This window comes from Gymnoscopelus braueri, assembly GCF_963280865.1.
Source record: "Gymnoscopelus braueri genome assembly, chromosome: 7".
NCBI classification, from domain to species: domain Eukaryota; kingdom Metazoa; phylum Chordata; class Actinopteri; order Myctophiformes; family Myctophidae; genus Gymnoscopelus; species Gymnoscopelus braueri.
Genome location: NC_137608.1, coordinates 25296009 through 25321008, shown reverse-complemented (window position 1 = coordinate 25321008; position 25000 = coordinate 25296009). Strand labels below are relative to the sequence as shown.

General features: G+C 43.6%; 1 protein-coding gene across 1 annotated transcript in view; it reads right to left on the bottom strand.

The window, feature by feature from the left end:
- ptch1 (patched 1) overlaps positions 1-15090 on the bottom strand; it is a 48834-nt gene extending 33744 nt beyond the window's left edge. Inside the window, exons 1-2 of the mRNA XM_080433542.1 lie at positions 14513-15090; positions 12298-12490 (exon numbers count right to left, since the gene is read on the bottom strand). Coding sequence (XP_080289668.1) covers positions 12298-12490; positions 14513-14686 — 367 coding nt within the window. The 5' untranslated portion in view covers positions 14687-15090. The remainder of the gene's footprint in view (positions 1-12297; positions 12491-14512) is intronic.
- Positions 15091-25000: the final 9910 nt, after the last annotated feature.

Here is a 25000-nt window from a genome sequence, read left to right as displayed (position 1 = left end):
CACTGCCTGGAGGCCTATTGCGTGCCACTGTATTGGCGTTTGTTGCATAACATTAACCCCTGCTCCCCCTATACTCTCAATGCGGGGGGACAGAGGGACAGATAGAGGGTGGAAAGGGGGCTTCGAAGGAGCTGACATCCCCCCTCCCCCCTCTCAGTTTTGAACTCTGGGGTCCCCCCCTCTCTCTCACACTCTTTATCTCTCTCTTTCTCCTCCCTATTCAGTCCTAGTCCGTGATTGGCCAGATCAGGATGGCAATCAGCCCAGCCCTCTTTCAAAGTCAACCCCCCTCCCCTCTCTGTCTCCCTCCCTCTTCCATGCTGCAACACAAAAACATAGCCCCAACCCCTCCCCCACACACATCTATTGGAGCCTGACACAACGGAAAAAATAGCCGATCTACAAGCTCACAATGCATTGTATCGCGGTGCGTTGTGAGCTTATAGATCTGCTATTCTGGGCATACAACACCGTCGTACGGTGGGAGTATCAGGCTTCAGTTTTCAAGCGAAACACGCATCGCTAGCGGCATCGCTAACTCTTGTGTGACTGACATGACAAACTGACTCAGACACACCTTGTTCCGACATACAAAAATACGTACACATCCCCCCATACACACAAACACCCCTAGACAATGAATGTATGTACTACGTAGAGACATTACACATAAGTAACTCTTATCAGCACATTTAAATCAGTTCACTGACAGGGCTGTGATATATAATCTGACATCAGAGAGCTCAGTGGGATGTGTGATGAGGGTGTTAAAAGAGAGCATGGGGAATGGTGTCATGTTATGTGATAGAAATGTATGTGTGTGTATATATACTGTGTGTGTGTATGTGTGTGTGTGTGTGTGTGTGTGTGTGTGTGTGTGTGTGTGTGTGTGTGTGTGTGTGTGTGTGTGTGTGTGTGTTTGTATCGCCGTGGGTACGCACGCAAGTGTGTGTGCAGTGAGAGGATTAGCTGGATTAGGCCCCCTCTCAGCAGGGACCCCCTGTGGTTAGGAGGAAGCCCCCAAAAACCAGGTCATTTTTCGGAGGCCAAGCTTCCAGCGACCTCCCATACCCTGACCCTTCCAAAACTACAACGCCAGGCCAAATTGTGAGCTCATCACCAGATATGAATGAGCATGCATGCAAAAAAAAAGCAGGAACCAATTATTGGAAACAAAGGAAAACAACAACTTTCATTTGAAACTAGAAATAAAGTCTAATTAAATTGTACAATTGTTATAAAAGTGACAGGGAAAAACTCCTTTGCACTCGAGGAGCCGAAACGCAACAATTTTACTTTTGTATACCTGTTCTGTAGTACATGCGATGTAACAAATACAAATCATTGAATCTTGATCTTGAATTTATTCAGAGTGTGATGGGACAACGTGGTAAACAGAATATTGCAGCAATGATTATAATGACATGAATCCAATAAAGGTACACAAAAAGGTACCTCAGTGATATACTGATGATGTGATGACAAGGTTACGTTTGCATGGTGCATAGTGCCACATTTTATTAGAATTATGAGCATGTTAAAATACACAGGCTTTAAGTATTTTTGATAGCTGTTGTGTATTCACGATGGAGACAGCTTCAAGAAGGAGTTGGGGGTCTGGTTCGACTCGAGTTCAACACACCACAGAGCAATTTAAAGTACCGCACCATACCGCTTATTAAAGTGTTTATTAATTTGTTTGTCTATCTAATAAGTGCTACTATTTGCAGTCATAGATACCGCGCAGTAGACAAACACTCCTAGTGTCCGGTGATAATGTAGTTAATGTAGTTGATTCATAAACGGTACATGCCGTAGATCATCTTTCTTTGGTAATAAAAAACTTGCCTGTATTGTGTTTGTTGAAATAGTAATGGCATGCAAATTCTTCCGGTGCATACTGCAGGCTTTGTTGACAAGATTAGGAAGAGACTTTGGAGCTCTGGCTACAAAAATCATTGATAATTTTAAGTTTAAAATCTGTGATATCCCCATTCAAGTCAACGTAGAAAGCTCTCAGAATGTCTAACATAGGGAGGCGGGGCGGTGAGGGGTGGAGCTTAGCGATCGGTCCATTAAGGGTGGTGAGTGATGATTCAGTTGAGTGGCGACTGGCGAGCTTGGAAAACAAGATGGCATCAGGCTGTATCACACGAAAAGTTCTGAAGTGTATTAAACACAGAGAATATACAGTAGCAAGAGGGAGAGGGAAGATGTATACAGTAGTAAGACCGCCCTGAAGAAATGACTACATCAGAGGATCATCCCAGGTTAGAAGGTTTTGGGATAAAACAAGAGAGGTGAGGTTGAGATGGTTTGAACATGTGCAGAGGCGGGATGAGGCATACATTGGGAGAAGGATGCTGAAGATGGAGATGCCAGGAAAGAGGAGAAGAGGAAGACCAAAGAGGAGGCTTATGGATTCGGTGAGAGAGTGTGGTTAAATAAAGCACCCAATGACCACTTTTATAGTGACAACAATGGGAATGCATGCAAGATGGAAATGCATCCCCATCCACTAGTTACACAATACCCGTTGTACCTACCCATCTGTCTGTCTGTGTCCATTTTATGCCCATATATAGAGATCTGTCTGTCTGTCTGTCTGTCTGTCTGTCTGTCTGTCTATCTGTCTGTCAGCATGCGTCCCATTTATGCCCATAAGGAGATACATGATGTCATCAGTATATGCCCATATATGACTCTGTAACTGATATATCCCCATAACCCCATAAACCCTATATACTTTGTTAACTACAGGGGTCCCCCGGGGGCCTACACTTGGACCCCTCCTTTTTCCCCTCTACACCACATTTCTTCACCAAAAAATAGCGATCTACAATCTCACAATGCGTCACACTGCGACGTGTTGTGAGCTCGTGGAGTTACTATTTTTGCTGAATGTTCTCCTATTATTAGGGCATGCCCAGAAAAGGGATGCTAGGGTTTATGTGTTTAATATACTGCTTTTTGTAAGGAAACCACTATCGTTTCATTTTATTTCAATAATGTCTACCACACGACAACACACAAACATCCATCAAGTCTTTCTGCTTTTTCCTGGCCTGAGAGCACATAGCAATGTTGTCACATATAGTGCAGGGTAATTTCTTTGCACGTTGGTGATGAGCTATTGCACAACCTGTGTAGATGAGTCTACAGCTAGGTAAGAAAGTTCAGTGATAACTTTACCACAATTTGAAGCCAACACTTGAATAATTGAATACACAGGACCACAATGGAAACAAGCCCTCAGGGCTCTTTGTGTTATCCTTATTGCATTATTGTATAACTGTACCTCTGTACCTTTTGCAAACTGTTAATAAAGCATTCAATCAATCAACAAGTCACATATATCCACTTCATCCCTTTAAGTAAACAATAGTATAGTGGATAGCCAGTATAAGTAAAAGTTATTATTTAAATGCCTAATTCACTTTTATGTACTGTGTTTCAGGCAGGCTAATTTCTGCCACTAAATGATAATATGGCACTCTTATCAGCTGCCTTATCAACAACTATTGACCATTACATGGTGCCATCCACTAGCTGTTTCTCCATTTCTATTACTTTGTTCTTGCCTTCAACTCGAGCATGCCTAAGTGATTATGCATTGCTGCTATTACTATTATCATCATCATCAGCAGCTATTGATAGTAGTATTGAAGGTGTGCGATACAGTGCAGGTGTGCACACATCCACAAGAGTTTAGTGACAGCCGAGACCCTAGCTGACCTATAGCAACACTCCTAACACCCTCCCCCCCCCCCCCCCCCCCACACACACACACACACACACACACACACACACACACACACACTTCACTCCCTCTCTCCCCATTGAGCTTTGAAAAGGGACCGCTGCAGAGAGGGAGAGTAAAACAAGCATGCTCCTAAAGAGGGAGAGGGAAAAAATTATAAAGGAAAAAAAAGCAAGTGACAATGCCAAAGACGAAGAAAGCAAAGAAGTGAGTAAAAGGGAGAGAAAAACAGAGTTGGAGGAAGAAAGAGAGAGAGTGAGAGAAAGAGGGAGAGGTGCTCTGACATGCAGCTGTAGCACAATGTCCCCTCAGCGCCCCTCCAGCCTGACCCCTGACACGAATGTGACACCCCAGCTGCCAACACCCCCTATCCCCTTCCTCCCTCCCTCCCTTCCTCCCTCCCATCCTACCATTACCCCCCTCGCTCCATCATTACCATATGTATGGTCCCTCTCTCCCCCTGATTATGCTAATCACCTGTCCGGCCCTCGCAGCCCCTAAAATGGGTGTATTTAGCAGTCGGCTGGCTCCCAATGCGTCTTCCCCCGGGTCCGAGGTGTACATTCACACACTCCTCAATGGGCAGATTCTTCCACGTTGCTGCCTTCATTCAGGTCCTCCCTCCCCACCCCACTACCCCCCCAAAAAATCCTATTCAGCGCCACTGGATTCACAGAGCCCTGGAGAAAGTAGTAAGAGGAGGAAAAACTTTGAGAAGGAGAGTCTGTGTGTGTGTGTGTGGTTGTGCTTGCGGTTGGACTCAAAATACCCGAGATGTCGTGCAAAATGATGTGTCAATCGATGTATGAAGGACATGGTTTGAGGGTTCTATTCTGAGTTCAGAGAGGGCTTTAAAAGTCCCTCTCCCTGCGCTGCCTTAACACCAGTGACAGTCATCCGTCACATATTTTGTGAAGTAAAATTAGAGGAAATTCTATACTATCTATAGTTCATAAATAAACACAATGTAATGTATAAAAGTAATTATAAAACCTGAAAATTCAGTATCAGAGTTCCAAAGAAAAAAGGAAAGTCAGAATTATAAAACCTTCATAAGTTTAATTTCTTGAAATTTGTTCAAGTACTTTTAAATCGGGGGCCTCTCCCCTCTCTGTGCCTGTCCAATGCAACCCAGGTGAGGACCCTCTCCCCCGGCTGCATTTTCTGGCCCGTGATTGGCCCAGAGCCCAGCCATAACAGACCGTGACATGAGCCTGAGCAGCCAATCTCAGCCAGCCATCTCTCTGTCATTTCCTGGAAAGATGGGCCATGATTCCAGGTATCCGAAAATCACACATTCCTAACATGTGGAATAGGAAAGGTTGGGAGTGAAAGAAGGAGGGATAGAGGGAGAGAAAGAGAAAAAAACAGATACAGATAAATAGACGGAAACGGAGAGGCGGAAAGAGAAAGAACAAGAGGAGACACTTGAAGAAAAAGCCACAGACAGAGAATAACTGATAATCACAGAGAGAGACCTCAAGATACACCAGGCCAGAATCCCATTAGATCCCACATTACAGCATTGGGTCACAGGTGTTCCTGTGTCCCGACACTAGAGCTAGCATAGCAGGGCTGTCTCGGAACAGGCTCGGAGCACTTGGCCCCGGGCCCCTGGATCCCGTCCCCTTCTGACGCACACTGACTCATTCTGGAACTCCAAGCCTCTCAATCACACGAGAGGGGAAATGTTTTATATCACTGTGTGGGTCTCTGTTGTGCGTGTGTGTGGTACTAGCGTAATTGCTGTTGTTGCGCTTTTCTATGACGTGATGCCTCAGCAATGGCAATGGACTGAATTATTAAGTAACCTGTGTGTACTGGGGAAGTAAGGGGGTAACAAACACACATACACACACACACACACACACACACACATTCACAGGCATTGAAAAACAACAACATAAAAAACAAACAGCAGTGCATCTATAACTTCAAATGAAGAACTCTCTGTGCTGCAGTTTGAGAGGCATCAGTCCTGATCTCTCCTAGTGTACCACAGGCCTTGCAGCCAAAACACAAACACACTACTGCTACTATATTCCTGCTTCTTCCCTCCATCTCTCGCCCCTTTTTGCTCTCTCTCTTTCTCTCTGTTGCTCTCTCTGCCCCTCTGGCAGTCAGCACTGGGAGGGAGGGAGGAGAGGAAAGGGGAGGATGGAGGGAAGCGGCGCAGGAGGGAAGGAGGGAGGGAGGGAGGCCAGACCACCCTGCTCTTATGGCAGGGCTGAGTGTTTACATTGCTGTGCCTCACTCTGTAATACATCTGGCATTCTGAGGCCACTCTCTCTCCCCAGCCAGGGAGGGAGAGAGGGGAGGGGTGTGAGTGGGAGGAGGCTAAGGCTAAAAGACAGAAAACGGCAGAGAGGAAAAGGGGGGGGGGGGTGTAGGACTGGGAGAGAGAGAGAGCGAGAGAGAAGGAGAGAGAGGGGGAGGGGTAAACTCTCTCCACAGTCTCTTGCGGTCGGTCATTCGCAGGGCTCTGGTTTTTGAATAAGAGCGCCTGAAAGAATGCAAAATGTAAACAGAACTTTTGGAGGCATCTCAGGATGTCTGTTTGTGAATGGGAGTGCATTCACCTTGCAAGTGCGTGCACATGCACACTTGCGTGCACACGCACACGTGCACGCGCGTGCAGACACACACACACACACACAGGGGCCTGACCCTACCGACTTTTAAAAGTTATTTCACATTTACTTAGCCAGGTAGTGCTAATATAAACAAGGTTGCTTCTAAATGAAGGCAAGCTAGCTTGAGAAAACAGGGCTATAACTCAGAATACAGTACCAGAGGCACAGTGTTTCCCCACACTAAATCCCTCACCAGCTAGCCTGCACTTTTCATCAACTCGTAAAGTTTAACACAACACACTGGAATGTTATTCCTTCTTGAGAGGTTTAATCCTGTTTGTAGTGAACTGATAAACACAAGTTAATTGAGTCCAGTTTGGAAAGTGTGAGCATATGTTTGTCTGTATGTGTGTGTGTGCGCGTGCACATGCATATCAATGTGTGTGTATGTGTATGTATGCTCGCTTGTGAGCGTGTGTGCATGATTGTCTTCGTCTGTGTGTCTGTATGGGTGTTCATGATTTTTAGGAGTGTGTGGATATGGATGTGTGCGTGCACAAAGGAGAATATGAACACGATGGCTATTGTAATGTATATGGCAGAGAGTGAAATCAGGGGAGGGGTGAGAGATATGGATTAATACTGTATGTTTTGAGTTCTGTGAAATTAGGCAAAAATGTTGGGTGTGGGCAAATTGGTGTGTTTGATTGCTTGCGGCTGCTAAATGAACGCGGTTGGAGAGAGAAAGAGAGAGACAGGAAAACAGAGGGATGAAAAAGGGGTGTATGTCAATGAGAGGCCCATAGAAATAGCCTGCCATGCCAACCCCAGTCAACCACCTACTCACTCACATAACCAAAAAACCCCAAACCCAGAGGACACTGTCTGTGTATGAGTGCGCATCCATGTGTGTGTGCATGCATACATGCATGCATGCGCGTGTGTTTGTGTGTGTTCGCGCGTGCGCGTGCATGTTTGCGTGTGCGCATGCGTGTGTGTGTGTGTGCATGCATGGATGCCTGCATGCGTGCATGCTCCCATACACATCAAAAAGCTGGATAATTCAATCACGCAAACCACAATCCTCTCAGCGGAGAAGCCACATTCAGAACCCTCCTTCTCCTCCCTCCCCCCGTCTTTGTCCACAAGAAAGGATGTCGAGGCCTTTTCCGCATGCACTTAACATTACACTGCTCTCTTCTCCGCTGCCATTACCAGCACAGCAACAAAACAACCACCAACTCTGTCAGATCGCCTCTTAATCACTCTGGGATCAAAAGCAGACTGGGGGAAGATGGAAGGGAGTTGCTTTGGACCTAAAGTTTATTCCTATCAAACTGTATTCTGAAAACCTCACATCAGGATGGGGGAATGTACATGCACACACACACACATATACACATGCATGGGCATCTGCTCTTTGTGTGCCACATTGGTGATATCAATATTACCAATTAGGTTTTGAGATATTTTGTATAAGTGGGAAATTTAAGGGCGGTGCTAGAGGAAAGGGCACTGGGTCACCAAAATCGGTATGAGTCATCATCTAGGGTGTTTGAAGATGCACCACGAATTCCATAACAATCCAGCTAGTAGTTTTTGAGATATCTTGTTTGGAGGTAAACTGTTGAGGGGATGGAAGGATGGACCTAGCCATCCTTAGAGCCCCACCTCCAGCAGGCTACCTAGTTGCAGAGGAGGGGACAGTCCATAAGAAAGAGAGGGCTTTTGTCAGTGACCCGTTGAGACAAGCTGAGAAGTAAATGCCCGTGCCTGCAAATGGATGTGATTCTAGTAGTCTACCCTATCGCAATACAGTTTCCAGTCTAGCGTCTTTCCCCTATCTAAGGAGTTATGCTTATTAATCTTGAAAACGCAATGGGTGTAGAAATGAGAGATAATAATTCAGTGTCAGACTCACTGCCCTCTGCTGGACGACAGGAGTCAAGAGGGAAACACAACACATGCTTACAAACACAAACACATACTGTACCCAGGTGTGTGCACACTTTGGGTAAAATTGAACACAGTCATACACACTCATAAAGCGCGTCACGCGCACGCACATACGCAGCATGCACATATACACTCGCACAAACATATGCAAACAAACTAACAGTGACAGCTGCTGCTCGTAAGGCATGTCACCCTCCCCTCCCTTCCTCCACCCGACTCCCACCCACCATCTCCACCCCCCCCTCCCGCCCCTCTGCTGTGAGTCTTCACTCTGCACCCAGGCCACAGGGTGAGTATCAGGTGAGGTTTTAAATAGCGGGGCCTCTATGAGATGACCTCAGGTCCCTGGGGGTCTACCCTGTGGCCCTTGCCCCCCCAAGAAATCGCTCCAGGCTAAAAATCCATAGCCCTATGCCCCAGAGCAAACGATAACTATGGACTCATTTGTTTAAAGCAACCATAGTGGCTTAAACATAACTCTGGTGATAAAAGTGTTTGTTGCAGATCCAAAACCCAGCCCCGAACTTGGTGCAACTGGAGTTCGACGACCCAATTCTATGTCTCTGATGGAGAACAAAAGACATTGTCTTTACCGCGGCTCCAAGTGAACGCTACAACCACAACTATAGGCCCCTTCCTCTATCTGTAGCCTTCGCTAGAGCTATAGGTTAACCACAACCTGAGCCCAGCTCCTCTCACTATACCCCAGTGCAATTTACAGTACAGCCCCTAGCTGCTTCCCTCATCCTCCTCACCCCCAGTTTCAACTCCAACCTCTGCCCAGTGCTCAAGCCTCAAAAGCCCCATTTCCAATCTCTCCTCCCTTTACCCCCTTACTCTCTCTTTCTCTCTCTACCCTCATCCCTAAGAGTAGGCCCAGCCCCATAACCACAGCCCAACCAACCCCAGTCAATTCTACAGCCCCTCTCTCAGCACAGAGAGAGGGCGAGAGAGAGAGAGAGAGAGAGAGAGAGAGAGAGAGAGAGAGAGAGAGAGAGAGAGAGAGGCCGTTCTACAGGAAGGCCAATGTTTACGCGATACTGTTTTAATTAGAGGCAGGCGGCGCTGCTATTTTCTTTACAATTTGGCCTGTGTTTGCCTTAACCCAGAATGCCAAGGGATGGCTCCACTTTCCATCCATGGCTTGGAGGAACTCTAAAGGGAGCTTCTTTCTGTCATTCGTGGACGTGGCCATAGACTAAGACTTCATCATCGCAAACATCATGCTGGCAAAATCCTCTGTTTTGGATGGTGAATTTGTAAATGATTATGTCGCTGATTTATTTTTAAATATCTGGACCAGTGAGAATGTGTCCTGGCATTGTGCTGACCACAGAGGGCACACATCCACATTTGTGTGCAGGACGGGTGAGATAGGAGACCACAATACTACAACTTCCTGTTTCGGCTAATAGCTTCCTGTGAGCGGTTTAACCGTGCATAAAAGAGCTTTTATCAGCACCATTGGTTAGATTATTATTTTTTTTTCTTAAAGCTTTATCGTGGCACGACAAAAGTTTACCACACACACAAAAAAAGCTAAACCACCATAAGTCCTCATAGGCCCACACAATCGTCTCTTTGTCCCAAGTGTGTGTTTAACTTCCAATCGCTCTCTGTCTCTTTGTCTAATAAACAGAACTTCCTGTGTCGGAGTGTTTATAAACAGCGCTGAGTGAGCACCATGTGAGAAGAGACGATCCCCTCTGAAAGCTGCAGCACGTGACAGGCTGTAGAATAAACACACCATCTGCCTCTGGTACGCGACTAATACCTAATTTATGCTCTGTCGTATGAGGGAGTCGCACCCCGACAATAGCGCCAACGCGACGTGTTGTACATGGGCTATTGTCGTTGCGTGACATTGTCATATGACGAATCATGAATCATGCTTAATGGTGGTTTGCAGGGGACCTCTGCCTCCTCAGCATCAAGAACCAGGTGACGACAGACACAAAGAGATTAAATCACCAATGTACAATGTAGCTCCACTAGATTCTCATGAGATTGAGAGCTCCAACATGTGTGTGAGCGTGTGTGTGTGTGTGTGTGTGTGTGTGTGTGTGTGTGTGTGTGTGTGTGTGTGTGTGTGTGTGTGTGTGTGTGCGCGCACGCACGCACGCACGCGCATGCATGCTCGCATCAGTAGGCCACACAGCTTCCAGGCAGGGTCGTTGGTGGGTCGTCTGCGGAGGGCAGTTCCAAATGAAACATAAACAGGCACTCTGTCCTCTCCTCCTCTCTCGTCTTTTTCCTCTCCTCTCCTCTCAGACGATGGGCCAGTCCCCCTGCACAGCCTAGCACAGCGTTCCACTGTCCAGGCAGAACTAATCTATCCCTCAGCTGTGCAGCCTAATCTAAACAAACAGATCGCTCCCTACCAGCATCTGGAACCCCTCACATCCTGGGACCCAGAACACACCACAGCCCATTCTCTCGTCTGCGTGTGTGTGTGCGTGCATGTACGGACCTGTGTGTTGGTTCGTGTATATTTTCTACGCACAAGTCCCCTACAACCTCCACCTGGGGGTCACCAGTCCTGTTTGTAATGATGACAAAATGGCTGTGTGGGCTCCGTCCAGTTCTCTGTGAGTCTAGCCTGTCAATACCAATACTTTGTGCAAGGCAGCTGTTATGATGATCTGCATGGTGGCAGGCCCGTGTGAGAACATGGGTAATGAATAAATCAAGATAAATGCCATTCAGGTTGAATACTCTGTCATTAGGAGAAGTAATAACATGGCATTTTAAGCATGTGTTAGGAAGCTTTTAACGTGGTGTAGCGTACCCTACATATTACATGATTAAAACATCATGGGATGTAGGGTGGTGCAGCTGTGTTCCCAATCCCTTCAAAACAAACACAAAAAGCGGGTAACTTTGACTGGGGTCTTCAGTTCCCCTCAGTGCCTGAGTTGCAGCCCATTGAATGCATCATGGTTCAGAAGAACACTCCCTGTCAAGTGTCCTGTAGCACACAAGGCGAAACCAACCAGGCGTTTGACTTTTGCTTATAGTGTTCTGAAAACATGGCTATGTCAGAGACTATACTGATAATTGTACACAGTCCACCCAAACGATCAGTAAAACATAACCTCAGCACTCTTGCACACATGTAAAACGTCTAAATTAAATAATTGTTTGCTTCGTCTGTTTTATTTTATTTAGCTTTTCATTTGTCTACCGTTTTCCCCAATTCCAAACTGCTTCTCCATTCATGACTCCCATAGACTCGCCCTAAAGTGCTGGAATGCAGATCAAAGGAATGGGAAAAAAAGAGCTCTGCCCCTTTCCCTTACCCCACACAACACCACCCATGCTCACAGTTCATTTTCTAGGAAAAAAGAAAGAAAGACAATGTATTATTCGTATGGTGTTTCCGAAAAGAGCAACAAATGTGCGCCCTAGCAGCACTCCACAAACATGAGTTCCTGTCCGCACTCCGCTTTTTCCCTTCAGCCGGAGACAAATCTTTTTGGAAAGTTGAGAGCTGTCCAAAACGGGACCACACACAGTCTCTGAGCTGTGCGCGGATCACATTCAACTGCTGGGGGCAGGCGCACACACGCGCACACACACACACACACACACACACACACACACACACACACACACACACACACACACACACACACGCGCACACACACACTCACAAAATGGCGGCTTTGGCTAAATTTCTTCTCCCTCAAAACTGTTCATGAGCTTAATTACGACTTTGCTTTTGAGTTACATTCAGTCCGTTACGCCTCGTTACATCAGTAGACCTAACAACTGAACGCACCCGAAGCAACAAGTAGACTAGTCCATATTAAACCATTAAAAGTAAAATAACACTCGTTTTAAGTTTGACCTGGCTGCCTGCCAGACACCATACAATAAACAATCCCCCCAACTTGTTTGGTAGACCCTCACCCAGCCAACCACACCCCCTATCCCTCCACACAAACACACACATAGTATAAAACAAATAATGTTGGATAAAATGAGAAAATGTGTGTAATTTCTTACCTTCCACCCAGAGTTTCTCCACGTCCGTCTCCAAATTAGCTGCCCGTAAGCCCACGGCGAACGCTCCGAATATCATGAGGCCCACGACCAAAAACTTCCCGCAGTTCTTTTGTATGTGACAGCCCAGCCTGAACAAAAGTCTCTGGAACTTCGCTCTCAGCCACAGCGGTGCCTTTCTGCCAGTCGCCTTCCCCTGCACCGAGACAAGAGGCCATCAACATCAAGCTTACCTGAACAGGTGAGTCTACAAAAACAAACACCAGTCTACAAACACCATTATGGGCCCATTAGGCTATATAATGGCACTGTTTCCCCAAACAGTTTCCCCACCAATTTGTATGGGTCACGAGTAAATGTCAAAACATTAAAAAGTTACTTTTCCATAAATTAATAAAAGATTAATCCCATACATTAGAAAGCAAACGTTTAAGAAGTAGTGAAAATAGACGATCTACAAGCTCACAACGCAGCGCGAAAGCACTGGCTTGTGAGCTTGTAGATCTGCTATTTTCACTTGTTTGGGTACCGGGCAAACGTCTAATTTCTCTTTTGAGTCTTGAGCTAAAAAGTTTGGGACCCACTGGACTGGACTACAGGCCATCGTGTCATTGTTACACGCATAAACTAGCCTCAAGTTTAAATGCAAGGTTCATTCCCTCACAGTTTATAAACAGTTAAGTACAACGTCATATTGACCCCAGGCCTATATATCTATCTATACGTTATGTCATATTGGGTCACTTCAGTGGCATATCATATGTGACGAGTTACAGAAGCGCAGGACCATTTATTTTGATGTTGATACAAGGAGACTGACAGCAGCTATGAGTAATATGAGTCACCGTTGTGTGTTGTGCACCGTAAAATTTGAGAAGGATGCTGTTCATTCTGTCTGTGGTCGGACCTCCGTGCGTGGTGTATAGGGGAACAGATAGCTGTCAAGAAGACAGCATCATGATGGGACGCTGGGTCGTAGGCTACTCGTGCATACATACGCACGCGCATAGTATACACAAAAACACACCACCAGCAACAGTAGTGTAGACTAGTAGTAGACACACACACACACACACACACACACACACACACACACACACACACACACACAGTAGAGGGGCCTACTCAACACAACACACTAAGTCAAAGTGGGGTCCGGGGACCCCCAGAGGTCCTTAAGGGGGTTCCAGGGGGTCCCCAGCAAAATGATTGGTAGTTCTGAACCAAATTGACCCTTATGTGTCTGTAACTCTTTGAGAGTTTGGTTCCATTTGTACACTCTCAGAGTTAAATTAACACCGATTACAGTGTAGATTGGGGGGTTCCAGAGATACAAATGTTATAAAATGGGGGTCCGTAGCCTCTAATGCATATCAAACTGGGGGGTCTTGGAAGTTAAAATGGTTGAGAATCACTACCACTGACTCACTACATTGTATCACGTTTTGGATGCATTGTAATCAAATCCCTTGACATGTCTACAGGCTCCACGGGGGTATTCGGGGGGCCAAACCACACAGAACCACACAGACAGACATAGCTCTTCTCCCTTCCCATCCAGCTGCCTGTGTGTGATCCGACCGGGACCGTGGAGGAGCCTCCATCACTGAGGAGGGAGTTACGACAATATTTGTGAACGGAAGAGGGCAGCCACATGGATTTTTGCTCTAAAGCGAGGTGGACACCGAAAGACTCGCACAGTAAAAGATTAAATATCGCACAAAACGTTCGTGGGCTCTCGTGAAACTCGTCCGAATGCCTTACATAAAATGTGGGGAAAGTTTTGAGATCTATCACTGAGGAAATAGAAGGCAAACCTTTCAGTTTACTGAAGGAGTCGCATGTCTTTGCCTTGTCTGTGTGTGTGTGTGTGTGTGTGTATGGGACCGTTATGGGAACCACCAACGTTGTTGTGACCCGTAACAATCGCGTTATTAAGCCGATACTTCATTTAGAAATACACAAGCAACGTCCCTAAAACAAGACCCGGATGCAAATGAGGAGTAAAAAAGTTGATCAACAAAAACAATGCAAGATCAACTTTCTCCAAAGCCTTTGCTCCAAAACTTTTGTACCCTCTTGCTCAGCCCCGTCCGTCCAGCCGGGAGCTATCCCGTTACCTAGAAACAACTTGACATGGTTGCTCACATTTTGCGGCTACGATAAATCTTAAGAGGAAAAGACAACTTGCACCACAATAAAGACGAGGAATAAGCACCTCGGATATTTGCTCCAACGCAAAGCCCGCATCGCAGTAACTCGGCCGCTGCAAATACTCCAAATCCAGCGGTGCTGCTGTGCGGGAATAGTCCCCCCTGTTCCTCCGCGTTATCCTCGGCCGTTCGGGGTCTCTGTTTTCCTGCTCGGAGGATGCGTTAGCAGCCGAGGCCATGTTGCGGGGACTCCTGCGCGATGCTTAGCGTTTTTCCCCACTTTATAATGTTTCCCCGAAAGCGTGTAGTAGTAGCGATATCCCAAGGCAACGAAGTTTCACTCTCGGTGATCTCACGCCCGTGAAGTACTTCATACTCCTGTTGTTGGAGACGGCGAGTCAAAGTCTGCGCCTTCCATCCCAACATTTCGCGATCCCGGCCGTTCTCCACCGCTTCAGCACATTCACCGATTGTCCTCCCGGAAAGTAGTTTCTCTCTCAAAACGCGAGGCGAACCGAGTGTTTCCCACACACAGGACGGCGGCTGAGGAGCTTAGATGATCGTAGCATTCTGTGAGTTTTCTGTGTGTTCTTCCCCTGGGCCGCGCGTCACGGCGAACTCTCTCTGAGATTCAATAGATGAGGAAAAAAGAGCTCTCTCCGTTTTGGAGGAGGTAGAGGAGGAGGGGTGAAGGCAAGAGAGAGCCGAGATCCCGCCTCTAGGGCTGTCAGATTGCAGGACTTTCTTGCATCTGATTGGTTCCAGAAGGGCAAAAATTACTCAGCAAACACGACTATTATTAGCTGCTTAGCAACAGCTCACTAAAGTAGAGAGACCACCCAAGCAGAGAGCCCTCGTGTGTGCATCTCAAACTTCAGGGGAGTCTCGCAGAGAGCCAGCCCTCTTTTTGCGTTTGCGCGCAACAAGCAAGAGTCGAGTTTGTGGCTTTTCCACATAGAAATGCCTCGCTTAAAGGAGTGTTTCTCAAAGGACGCAGAAGTGCAAAAGCAAAGTACGCTGTCTGATCTTTCAGAAGGGTCCGGGGAATGACAAAACTGCAGATCTTTTGTATTTGTTTTTACTTTGATTTTTCTACCTGCATCATGAAGGTGGTGTGCCTAGTTGGACCTCAAATTACAGCGGCTTGGGGGAGGTCCTAAATTTGAGGCTCAGTGCTATAATGTCAATTACACTACACTCTAACTGCTCTACTATAATTGACAGTATTGTTTATTGTGGGATCGCTAAAGCGATCACACTACTGTTATCTTCACCACCGTTTTTTGACGGCTAACTAGTCCTTCATACTTTTAGCTACAAACTCCGTTCCAACTCTTCAACGTTCGGCCTACTCAGGACATGTCGGCTACCATTTGAATTTTTGAAATAATTTGTACTTTTAGAGATATTTCACTTTTTACTTCTAAAAAACTCCCATTCATTTCAATGGAGAAATTCATACTTTTAGATAGAAACTCCGTTCCAACTCTATAACGTTCAGCCTACTTAGGACATATTGGCTACCATTAGAATTTTTTGAAATAATTTGTACTTTTAGAGATATTTCACTTTTTAAATAGTAAAAATACTTAAAAGTTGATAAAAATAGTAAAAATACTTAAAAGTTGTAAAAATTAGTAAAAGCTACTTTAAAGTAAACTAGAAAGTACTGTTCCTGAAGAAACAGTGTGGGATCGCTAAGAATGTTGATGGTATTGGGTATTGATATTGTTAGTAGTGTTAAAGGTTTGAAAGGTTTAAAGTTCTAAAAGTTTGAAAGGTTCTAAAGGTTTGAAAGGTTTGAAAGGTTCTAAAGGTTTGAAAGGTTCTAAAGGTTTGAAAGGTTCTAAAGGTTTGAAAGGTTCTAAAGGTTTAAGAGGTTCCAAAGGTTTGAAAGGTTCTAAAGGTTTGAAAGGTTCGAAAGGTTCGAAAGGTTCGAAAGGTTTGAAAGGTTTGAAAGGTCTGAAAGGTTTGAAAGGTTTGAAAGGTCTGAAAGGTTTGAAAGGTTCTAAAGGTTTGAAAGGTTCGAAAGGTTCGAAAGGTTTGAAAGGTTCTAAAGGTTTTAAAGGTCTACGGTTCTAAAGGTTTGTCGGTGTTGAATAGTGTAAAATGTAGTTTTCTAGGGTAAAACTGTGGTTGCTAGGTTCTGATAGCCGGTTGCTAGGTTCTAATAGGTGGTTGCTAGGGTCTAATTGGTGGTTGCTAGGGTAAAACAGGTGGTTGCTAGGTTAGAAAGGTGGTTGCTAGGGTCTAATCGGTGGTTGCTAGGGTATGATAGGTGGTTGCTATGGTCTAATATGGTGTTGCTAGGGTCTAATAAGCAGTTGCTAGGCTCCACTGTAGCTAAATAGGATTGCCCCATTGAAATGAATGGGATTTTTTTAGCAGTAAAAAGTGAAATATCTCTAAAAGTACAAATTATTTCAAAAATTCAAATGGTAGCCAATATGTCCTAAGTAGGCTGAACGTTATAGAGTTGGAACGGAGTTTCTAGCTAAAAGTATGAATTTCCCCATTGAAATGAATGGGATTTTTTTAGCAGTAAAAAGTGAAATATCTCTAAAAGTACAAATTATTTCAAAAATTCAAATGGTAGCCGACATGTCCTGAGTAGGCCGAACGTTGAAGAGTTGGAACGGAGTTTGTAGCTAAAAGTATGAAGGACTAGTTAGGGGCCAAAAAACTGTCCCAAAAACGGTGAAGATAACAGTAGTGTGATCGCTTTAGCGATCCCACAATAAAGTGACTAAAAATACTTTAAAGTAAATACCTTGAGTAAAAATACTTAAGAGTACTTATATTGAGTAAAAATACTTAAAAGTACTCAAAATGAGTAAAAATACTTAAAAGTTGAAAAAAATAGTAAAAATACTTAAAAGTTGATTAAAAGAGTAAAAATACTTAAAAGTTGTAAGAATTAGAAAAAAATACTTTAAAGTAAATAAAGTGACTAAAAATAATTTAAACTAAATACCTTTTAGAACCTTTCAAACCTTTAGAACCTCTTAAACCTTTAGAACCTCTTAAACCTTTCAAACCTTTCAAACCTTTCAAACCTTTAGAACCTTTCAAACCTTTAGAACCTCTTAAACCTTTCAAACCTTTAGAACCTTTAGAACCTTTCAAACATTTAGAACCTTTAAAACCTTTAAAACCTTTCAAATCTTTCAAACCTTTCAAACCTTTCAAACTTTTAGAACCTTTCGAACCTTTAGAACCTTTCAAACCTTTCAAACCTTTCAAACCCTTCAAACCTTTCAAACCCTTCAAACCTTTCAAACCTTTCAAACCTTTAGAACCTTTCAACCCTTTAGAACCTTTCAAACATTTAGAACCTTTCAAACCTTTCAAACCTTTAGAACCTTTCAAACCTTCAACACTACTAACACTATCAATACTCAATACCAGCAACATTCTTAGCGATCCCACACTGTTTCTTCAGGAACAGTACCTTCTAGTTACTATTATTATAAGCTGTGTGTGTGTGTGTGTGTGTGTGTGTGTGTGTGTGTGTGTGTGTGTGTGTGTGTGTGTGTGTGTGTGTGTGTGTGTGTGTGTGTGTGTGTGTGTGTGTGTGTATATATATATATCTACACTGCACACACACACACACACACACACACACACACACACACACACACACACACACACACACACACACACACACACACACACACACACACACACACACACACACACACACACACACACACACACACACACACACACACACACACACACACTGCATATCCACACACAACCACAATAGGCTAAAGCATCATCATCATTTTTTATTTTATTTTTAAACACTGCAGTAGCCTGTGATCTGGTCTGGATGGAATAGGCCTTCAACATTATGTGTGTCAACAGGAAATAAGGTCTTATGGTGCAATGTTGCGCAAATTAAGCAGTCTGGAATGTTAACGGGCACAACAAGTCTGAAGTTTGGCTTCACATTCTCCATTAGATACCTAAATAGCCAACATTTTGGATTCTACCAATACGACTCTACATCTGATCATGCACTGTATGTTTCTCTCCAGTAGGCTATCCCAAATCAAGCACTACACTAGTCTACTCTTTGTGGATTATATATACAATTTGTATATTGAGCTACAGCAGACTTGTTTAGGACTTTGCCTCACTTCAAATATATATATTGACACTTTGCAAACAAGCCCACACCAGGTATCCAAGGCGTATGTGGTGGTTTAGTGTTAAAAAAAAATCTGCAAGCACTTCAGTGTAAAGAAGAAATCTGACAATGCAATTGATAAATAAACATTGATTTTATTTGATAAGTAGGCCTAATGTGGTTGATGACAAACACATGTTTTCATCAGCATATTTAAAAGTATAGGCCTACATTATAAGTCTGGTTCCCATAGGCCTAATATTCAGGATAAAATCAACATCTGTTTTCTTACACAAGACGATGGACAAAGACCATAAGTAGCCTATGTTTTATTTTTTAAGTATTATAATACAAATAGTTTCAAAACACTTTTTTTTTCACAAAGTTTATACCTACTTCAATGTTTTTAAACATTTTTGATTCAACACACAGATTGGGCAATTAGACCACTGTACATTGTTTCTGATGAAAAAATAAATAAACATATAGGCTAAGTTAAACCATGTGTTAGCATTTTATAAGGCCTATATTTGGTGTATAAATTATCTACATTCTACACAATCCAGTGAGCTTTTGGGATTGGAGAAGAACTGTAACCACTTGATGGGACAGAAGAATGTCAGTTAATCAACGGAGGCGCACCAACGCCAGCCAAGATTTCACACCTAAGGGAATCAAATCGCTTCAGTGGCTTGTCTAGCTCAGTGGTTCTCAACCTTTTCAGGCCGTGACCCCCCAAAATAATCATATTTGAACTGGGGAGACCCCCCATTTAGTTTGACTCCGTTCCACAGATAAATATTGTGAAAATAGCCAATCTACAAGCTCACAACGCCTGGCGTTGCGAGGCGTTGTGAGCTGGTAAATCGGCTGTTTAAAAACAATTCTTATATTATATGACAATTTGGCCAATGTTTTATATTATAGTTTGTTGATTACCTTTGATGCAGTAATGGTATTTTTCTTAGGTAATTTCTTAGGTATTAAAAAGGTCTTAAAAGTCCTTAAATTGTCACTTCACTATCATCTGGGGAGCCCCCCAAAAAATCATGTGGGGACCCCCCTGGGGGTCCCGACCCACAGGTTGAGAACCACTGGTCTAGCTGCCAGCTATGCAGGCACTTACTTACCATATTCCGTCAAGGGGGAAAGGTTTCTGAACAAATCAATAATATCCGCCCCCTGTGGACCCCGAATCTTGTCACTTGTTATGATGAAGATGAAAAGATCTGCTTTATTGTCGGCAGGCGAAAAAAAGAGTTGTAATCCGTCTTGGTCGCAGGCATCCTGCTCCGTGTTGGAGAAGACTCACTCACAATTACATGCCTGTTCCTATTAACCAGCGGCGCCCCGGCCACGTGGCTGGTCCCATCCTCTCAATAGGCAGGACCCTTGGCCTGTCACGTGATTAGCCTAAAACAGTAAACCAGGGGTCTTCAACGTTTTTCAGCCCAAGGGCCCCTTAGCTGAGAGAGATGAAGCAGGAACCCCCCCCCCCCCCATACAATTGTGTTGCAGATTAAACTTTTTTTTAATTATAGTTAATTGGATTCATTCTAATGTGTATTTTTAGATAGTTAACCTCTTAAACCATCAATATTTAGTAAACTTGACCGTTGGCTCTGTACTGCTCTTTTCCCCCTCTACTCCAACTCTCCAAAAATAGCAGATCTATAAGCTCACAACGCCTGGCAGTGCAGCACGAGATGTTGTGAGCTTGTAGATCTGCTATTTTCGTCTAATGTTCCCATTCACACAAAGATTGGGCGGACCCCCAGTAGTAACTCTGAGGAACCCCTAGGGGTCCCGGACCCCCTGTTGATGACCCCTGCAGTAAACACTACCAACCAGGCACAGTCAGCAGCATCTCGTGTCTCTCAGTCAATCATGGCACGGGCGCACTGTTCAAGAACCTTCATTATATAAATTTTTCTAAATTGAATGCTAACTTCTGGACACTTGAATTACATATTTTAGGGCCTATCATATAATCGTGCCTTGGGTTCCCCTGCAAACAGGATGTTATGCCTTTCTAAAAGAAAAGACACATTGATTAAGTTTCTATGAATTTTGCTCTGTCTATTTTACTTTATCGCAATTAATTCAGAATCTGAATTTCTTTGAGAGAATGTGGGGTAATAATTTGACACTACAATGTAGCCTATACAGTAAAAGTATTAGGCTAATCTTCAAGTGTCTTCATTTCCATTCTCACATTTTTATGAGATAAGCTGAGAAGTTACAGATGACACTTGCTGGTTCATAAATAATAGACTGTAACAAAAAGGGCATTCAGTTATAGTCTTGATGTGGCAGGTGAAACCAACAGGGGAAAAAATAAACTACAGGACACAGTGTATAAGTAAGGGTGTGATGCCCCCTAATGCCCTCACATAAAACCTATCCTGTGAGGCAAGACCTAATGAGATAGTTACAGTGGGATAAGACCCCATAGTCATTAGGGGTACTTTTGGTGCTACAGTCAGGGGTCATAATTACTACACCATCTCTTCACACAAGACATGTTAAGGCTGTTGTCATAAGGGTAGCACTGAAGCGCCTTAGGCGATTTTGGAAAATGGTGCTCTCCTTCAAATACTGTAGAGAGGCTGTAAAGATATGGCAGTAAAAAAGCTAAGGGAGATTATGGCAAGCATCTGTGTTACCTAATGAAATGCGTATGCATATAGGATGCCAAAGCACCCCTGACCAAACATCAACATATTTCCTTTTCTTATTTACCATCATGTGCTAATATGTATCAGATGGACTCATGTTAATGTCAGGAATCCTACCAAGGAGAAACTATTTTTTTGCAGACTATATTTCTGCTAACAACATGCCTGTATTATAGAGACTAGACAAGTTTGGTTTAGCTTCTGCCCTGTGATTCTCTATCTTGTGATCAACTGTATACAGTTTTACTTTAGAGTGTTTGACTGTTACCACTTACAGTAGCCTATACACACAGTTGCCTAACAATAATTACAGTTTAGCTTGCATTTATAACCATCTATTTGCAAATTAGAATTTTCCAATACGACACTGACTGTAATGCTTTTACTTTTTAATACATGCCATGATTATTTAAAAAATACTAATACTTGGTGTTGCTGTTGCAGTACTCAACGTCTTCACAAAACATGCTGCTTTAGTCTCAGGTCGGGTGTTATGCCTACTCTTCATACTGAATCAATATACTGTTTTGCAGCCTTTTTGGTGTAACAATCCCAATGGTAGCCTATACTATTCCAACATGGTGGGTGAACCCATTATCATCCTCATAATTTAAATGTTTGAATCAAACACTAGTTGCAGGTTCACTAGTTGTTATGATCATCCTGAGCAACAACCCATTATCGCCCATCATACATTATTTATTTATTATTATTTATTTTTTTATCCAACCCTTTCTGAAAACCACATGTTAATGTGGAAAGGGAACTGAGGCGTTCATTTAGGAGGTTGAGGAATTGTGGGCATCACTCCCGGAATGACTTCATCAACCAATCACTTTCTTCGACCTCTGGCAGGGCCCTTCACTCCCCTCAAGGCTGGTGGCTGGCTGGTGGCCATGGGGGAAAACGGAAAACACCCTGTTAGTGCATTCATTTATTTATGATTTGCAGGTGGATTTAGCCTTTCTATACTCTGTCGCACGGCCGTGTCGCTCGTAGAAAATAATTAATATTCACCGTCTGTCCACAGTGTTTACCTAGATCAGTCCAAGGACCCCTTAGCTGAGAGACAGAGAGATGAAGCAGGGACCCCTAGTACTACATATTGTATACAATTGTGTTAAACGTTTTCATAGATTTCATAGATAGCTTCAGATACTTATTTGACAGCACTATCTTCAGTGTTGTGTAAATTAATGTTTTTTGTTTTCTATTATTATCTATTAAAGGGATAATTCACTTCCAAACATGTGTGTGGTTATTGTCTCCGCCGGAGGCGGAGAGTATGTTTTCGCTTCGTCCCGCTGTGTGTTCACCTCCCTCCTAGCCAAGCTAACATTGGTCAAACTTCACGTGACACGTGACAATATGTTTTGTCACCAATGCTTTTGATTGGCTAGCGAGACGCATGACGAAATAAAATCCTATAAATAGGTGTGTCACTTCAAAAAGCCATTTATGGCTTTTTGAAGTGACACACCTATTTATAGGATTTTATTTCAAACTGGTCTTTAAATTGGTCTGCAATCAGTCTTGATTGGAACAGTACCTTCCAGTACAAATCACCCGTCCGCGCGTGTGTGTCCCTCTGAGAACACCTAACATTGGTCAAGCAAAGGCGCAGAAGGCCAAAGCTAAGAAAGCATACTCATCTACAACAGTAACACAGAAGAGGACTATAGAGTTGAATTGATCCCACAACAAGGCCGAAGCACTAGAGAAAACTGACATAGTTCAAACACACCAATCAACTGCTGAAACTGTTCAAGACAATGAAGATGAAGAAGACAGACAAGCATTTGAATAAACCAGTCAATTACGAGGACTCCCATATGACACATTGCTTCAAGAAGATTTTTTTTTAGATGCAGACACTACATATTCAGTCGCCCCTGCAGAACACCAAAAACCACGCGCATTCTACCAAGACGACCCGTTCTACCAAGACGACCCGTGCTATTAAAATAGCACGGGTCTGCTGGCGGAGACTTGTGCTCCGAGGAGCACATTTTCTAGTTTTAAAGTCTACTCAGTCTCTGACAGTTTTTAAGTTGCTTGATTCAGCATTTAAATATTTGATATTCATTTTATCAGACACGCCCCCTTCCTACAGTATATAAACACTTTGTAACTTCAAACTCCATTTTATAAAGAATATGAAAAAATATAGTCCTCTCACGCATGAGAAAGCTAACACAGTTAAAAAGGAATTTGAAGTTACTATGGGTTTATTCAACTTAAAAGCTGTCTGGGGAGCTCACCAAAGCCTGAGTAGACGTTAAAATGATCCCAAACATGTTTGAAAGTGAAATATCCCTTTGATCTATTTCTGCCATATTTACAATTTTTCTATTAATGTGTTGGATTCATGTTATGTGTATTTTCAGACATTTGGCCTTTTAACCCTCAATTCTTCATCTTTGGCTCTGTAATTGGTCTGCAATTTCTTCCCTACACCAATTCTCTTCGTCGAAAATAGCCAATCTATAGAGTTTAAGTGGTTGAAAAACAAGAACAAATGACATAAATGTCAATTATGACTGTGACAACAGTCTGAAAACAGGGCGGTCCCCCGACCTCGAACGGCTGTGCACCATTGGAATGACCTCGCCAGCCCAGATCCAACGAGGGAGAGACACAGTGAATGTTATTCTTATTAAGCTATTCATTTTTTATGTAATATAATCGCAGAGTTTCTAATGATCTAATAATTTAACTAGGCTATTGTATCAGACAGAGCACTGACAACGTTGTCAGATGGGGGTGGGGTGGTCTCGGTAAACTCCTACTGTAGCCGATCATTTCCACTCACACATACATGAATTACAAATTACAAAGCGAATTGAACAGCGTTTCAAACGTCCAAAAAGTCCAAAAAACGTCCCATAACCATTTTCTCCATCGAACATGGCCAGCATAGCATTCTGACTAAATACACTATGTCATACATGTGTTTAGTAATGTACTTTTGCATTCTATCGTTAAATAAAACCATATTTGCCAGTCTGTGATCCTGTCCGCAATAAACGCTAAACAAGATGGCTGCTTCTGCAAAACAGAGCTAGCCCTTTGATTTGCTGGCCGAGTGAGGAACAGCGTCACAGATTCACCATAGAGATGTATACAGTGGTCGAACACAGTATTGCATCCGTACTTAGATCCCATATGCTGCTTAGTTGTTTAGATGCCATATTCTGAGAGGACATGGGATGCCATTGGCAAGCCCAATGAGGAAAAAACTAGTTGCAGCGTCTCTTCAATGATCAGCCCTGCGAGCTGATAAAAAGGTTCCTAACACACAAAGATTTAGTGGCATATAGTAACTCTGAGGTCCCCCTAGGGGTCCCGGACCACTAGGGGGACCTATGACCTAGATCCATAGTCAGTATATGGGTATATATTGACAATGGATTTAGGTCATATATTGTGCCACAATATGAAAACAAATATTGAAGAGTTAGTATAGTGAATTGTATTATGTTAATGTCTCAACTAGTTCCTAGTAATGACCAGTGACTATCAGCTTAATGTTTTGATTGTCCTATTGGTACAGCCGCCCACTACCTAAAGAGAGTCTCTGTAGTGCCAGGGAACAGCAACAGTATTCACCTGCATATCTCTGCAAACAAACCATAAAGTTCTGTTGTCTTAAATAATTGAGCGCTTTTGCTGAGTAGTTATGAATGGATATGACAGGCCAGCTGTGTTTGCCAGCTATCCTAAGGCTAGGTGGGTGAGTG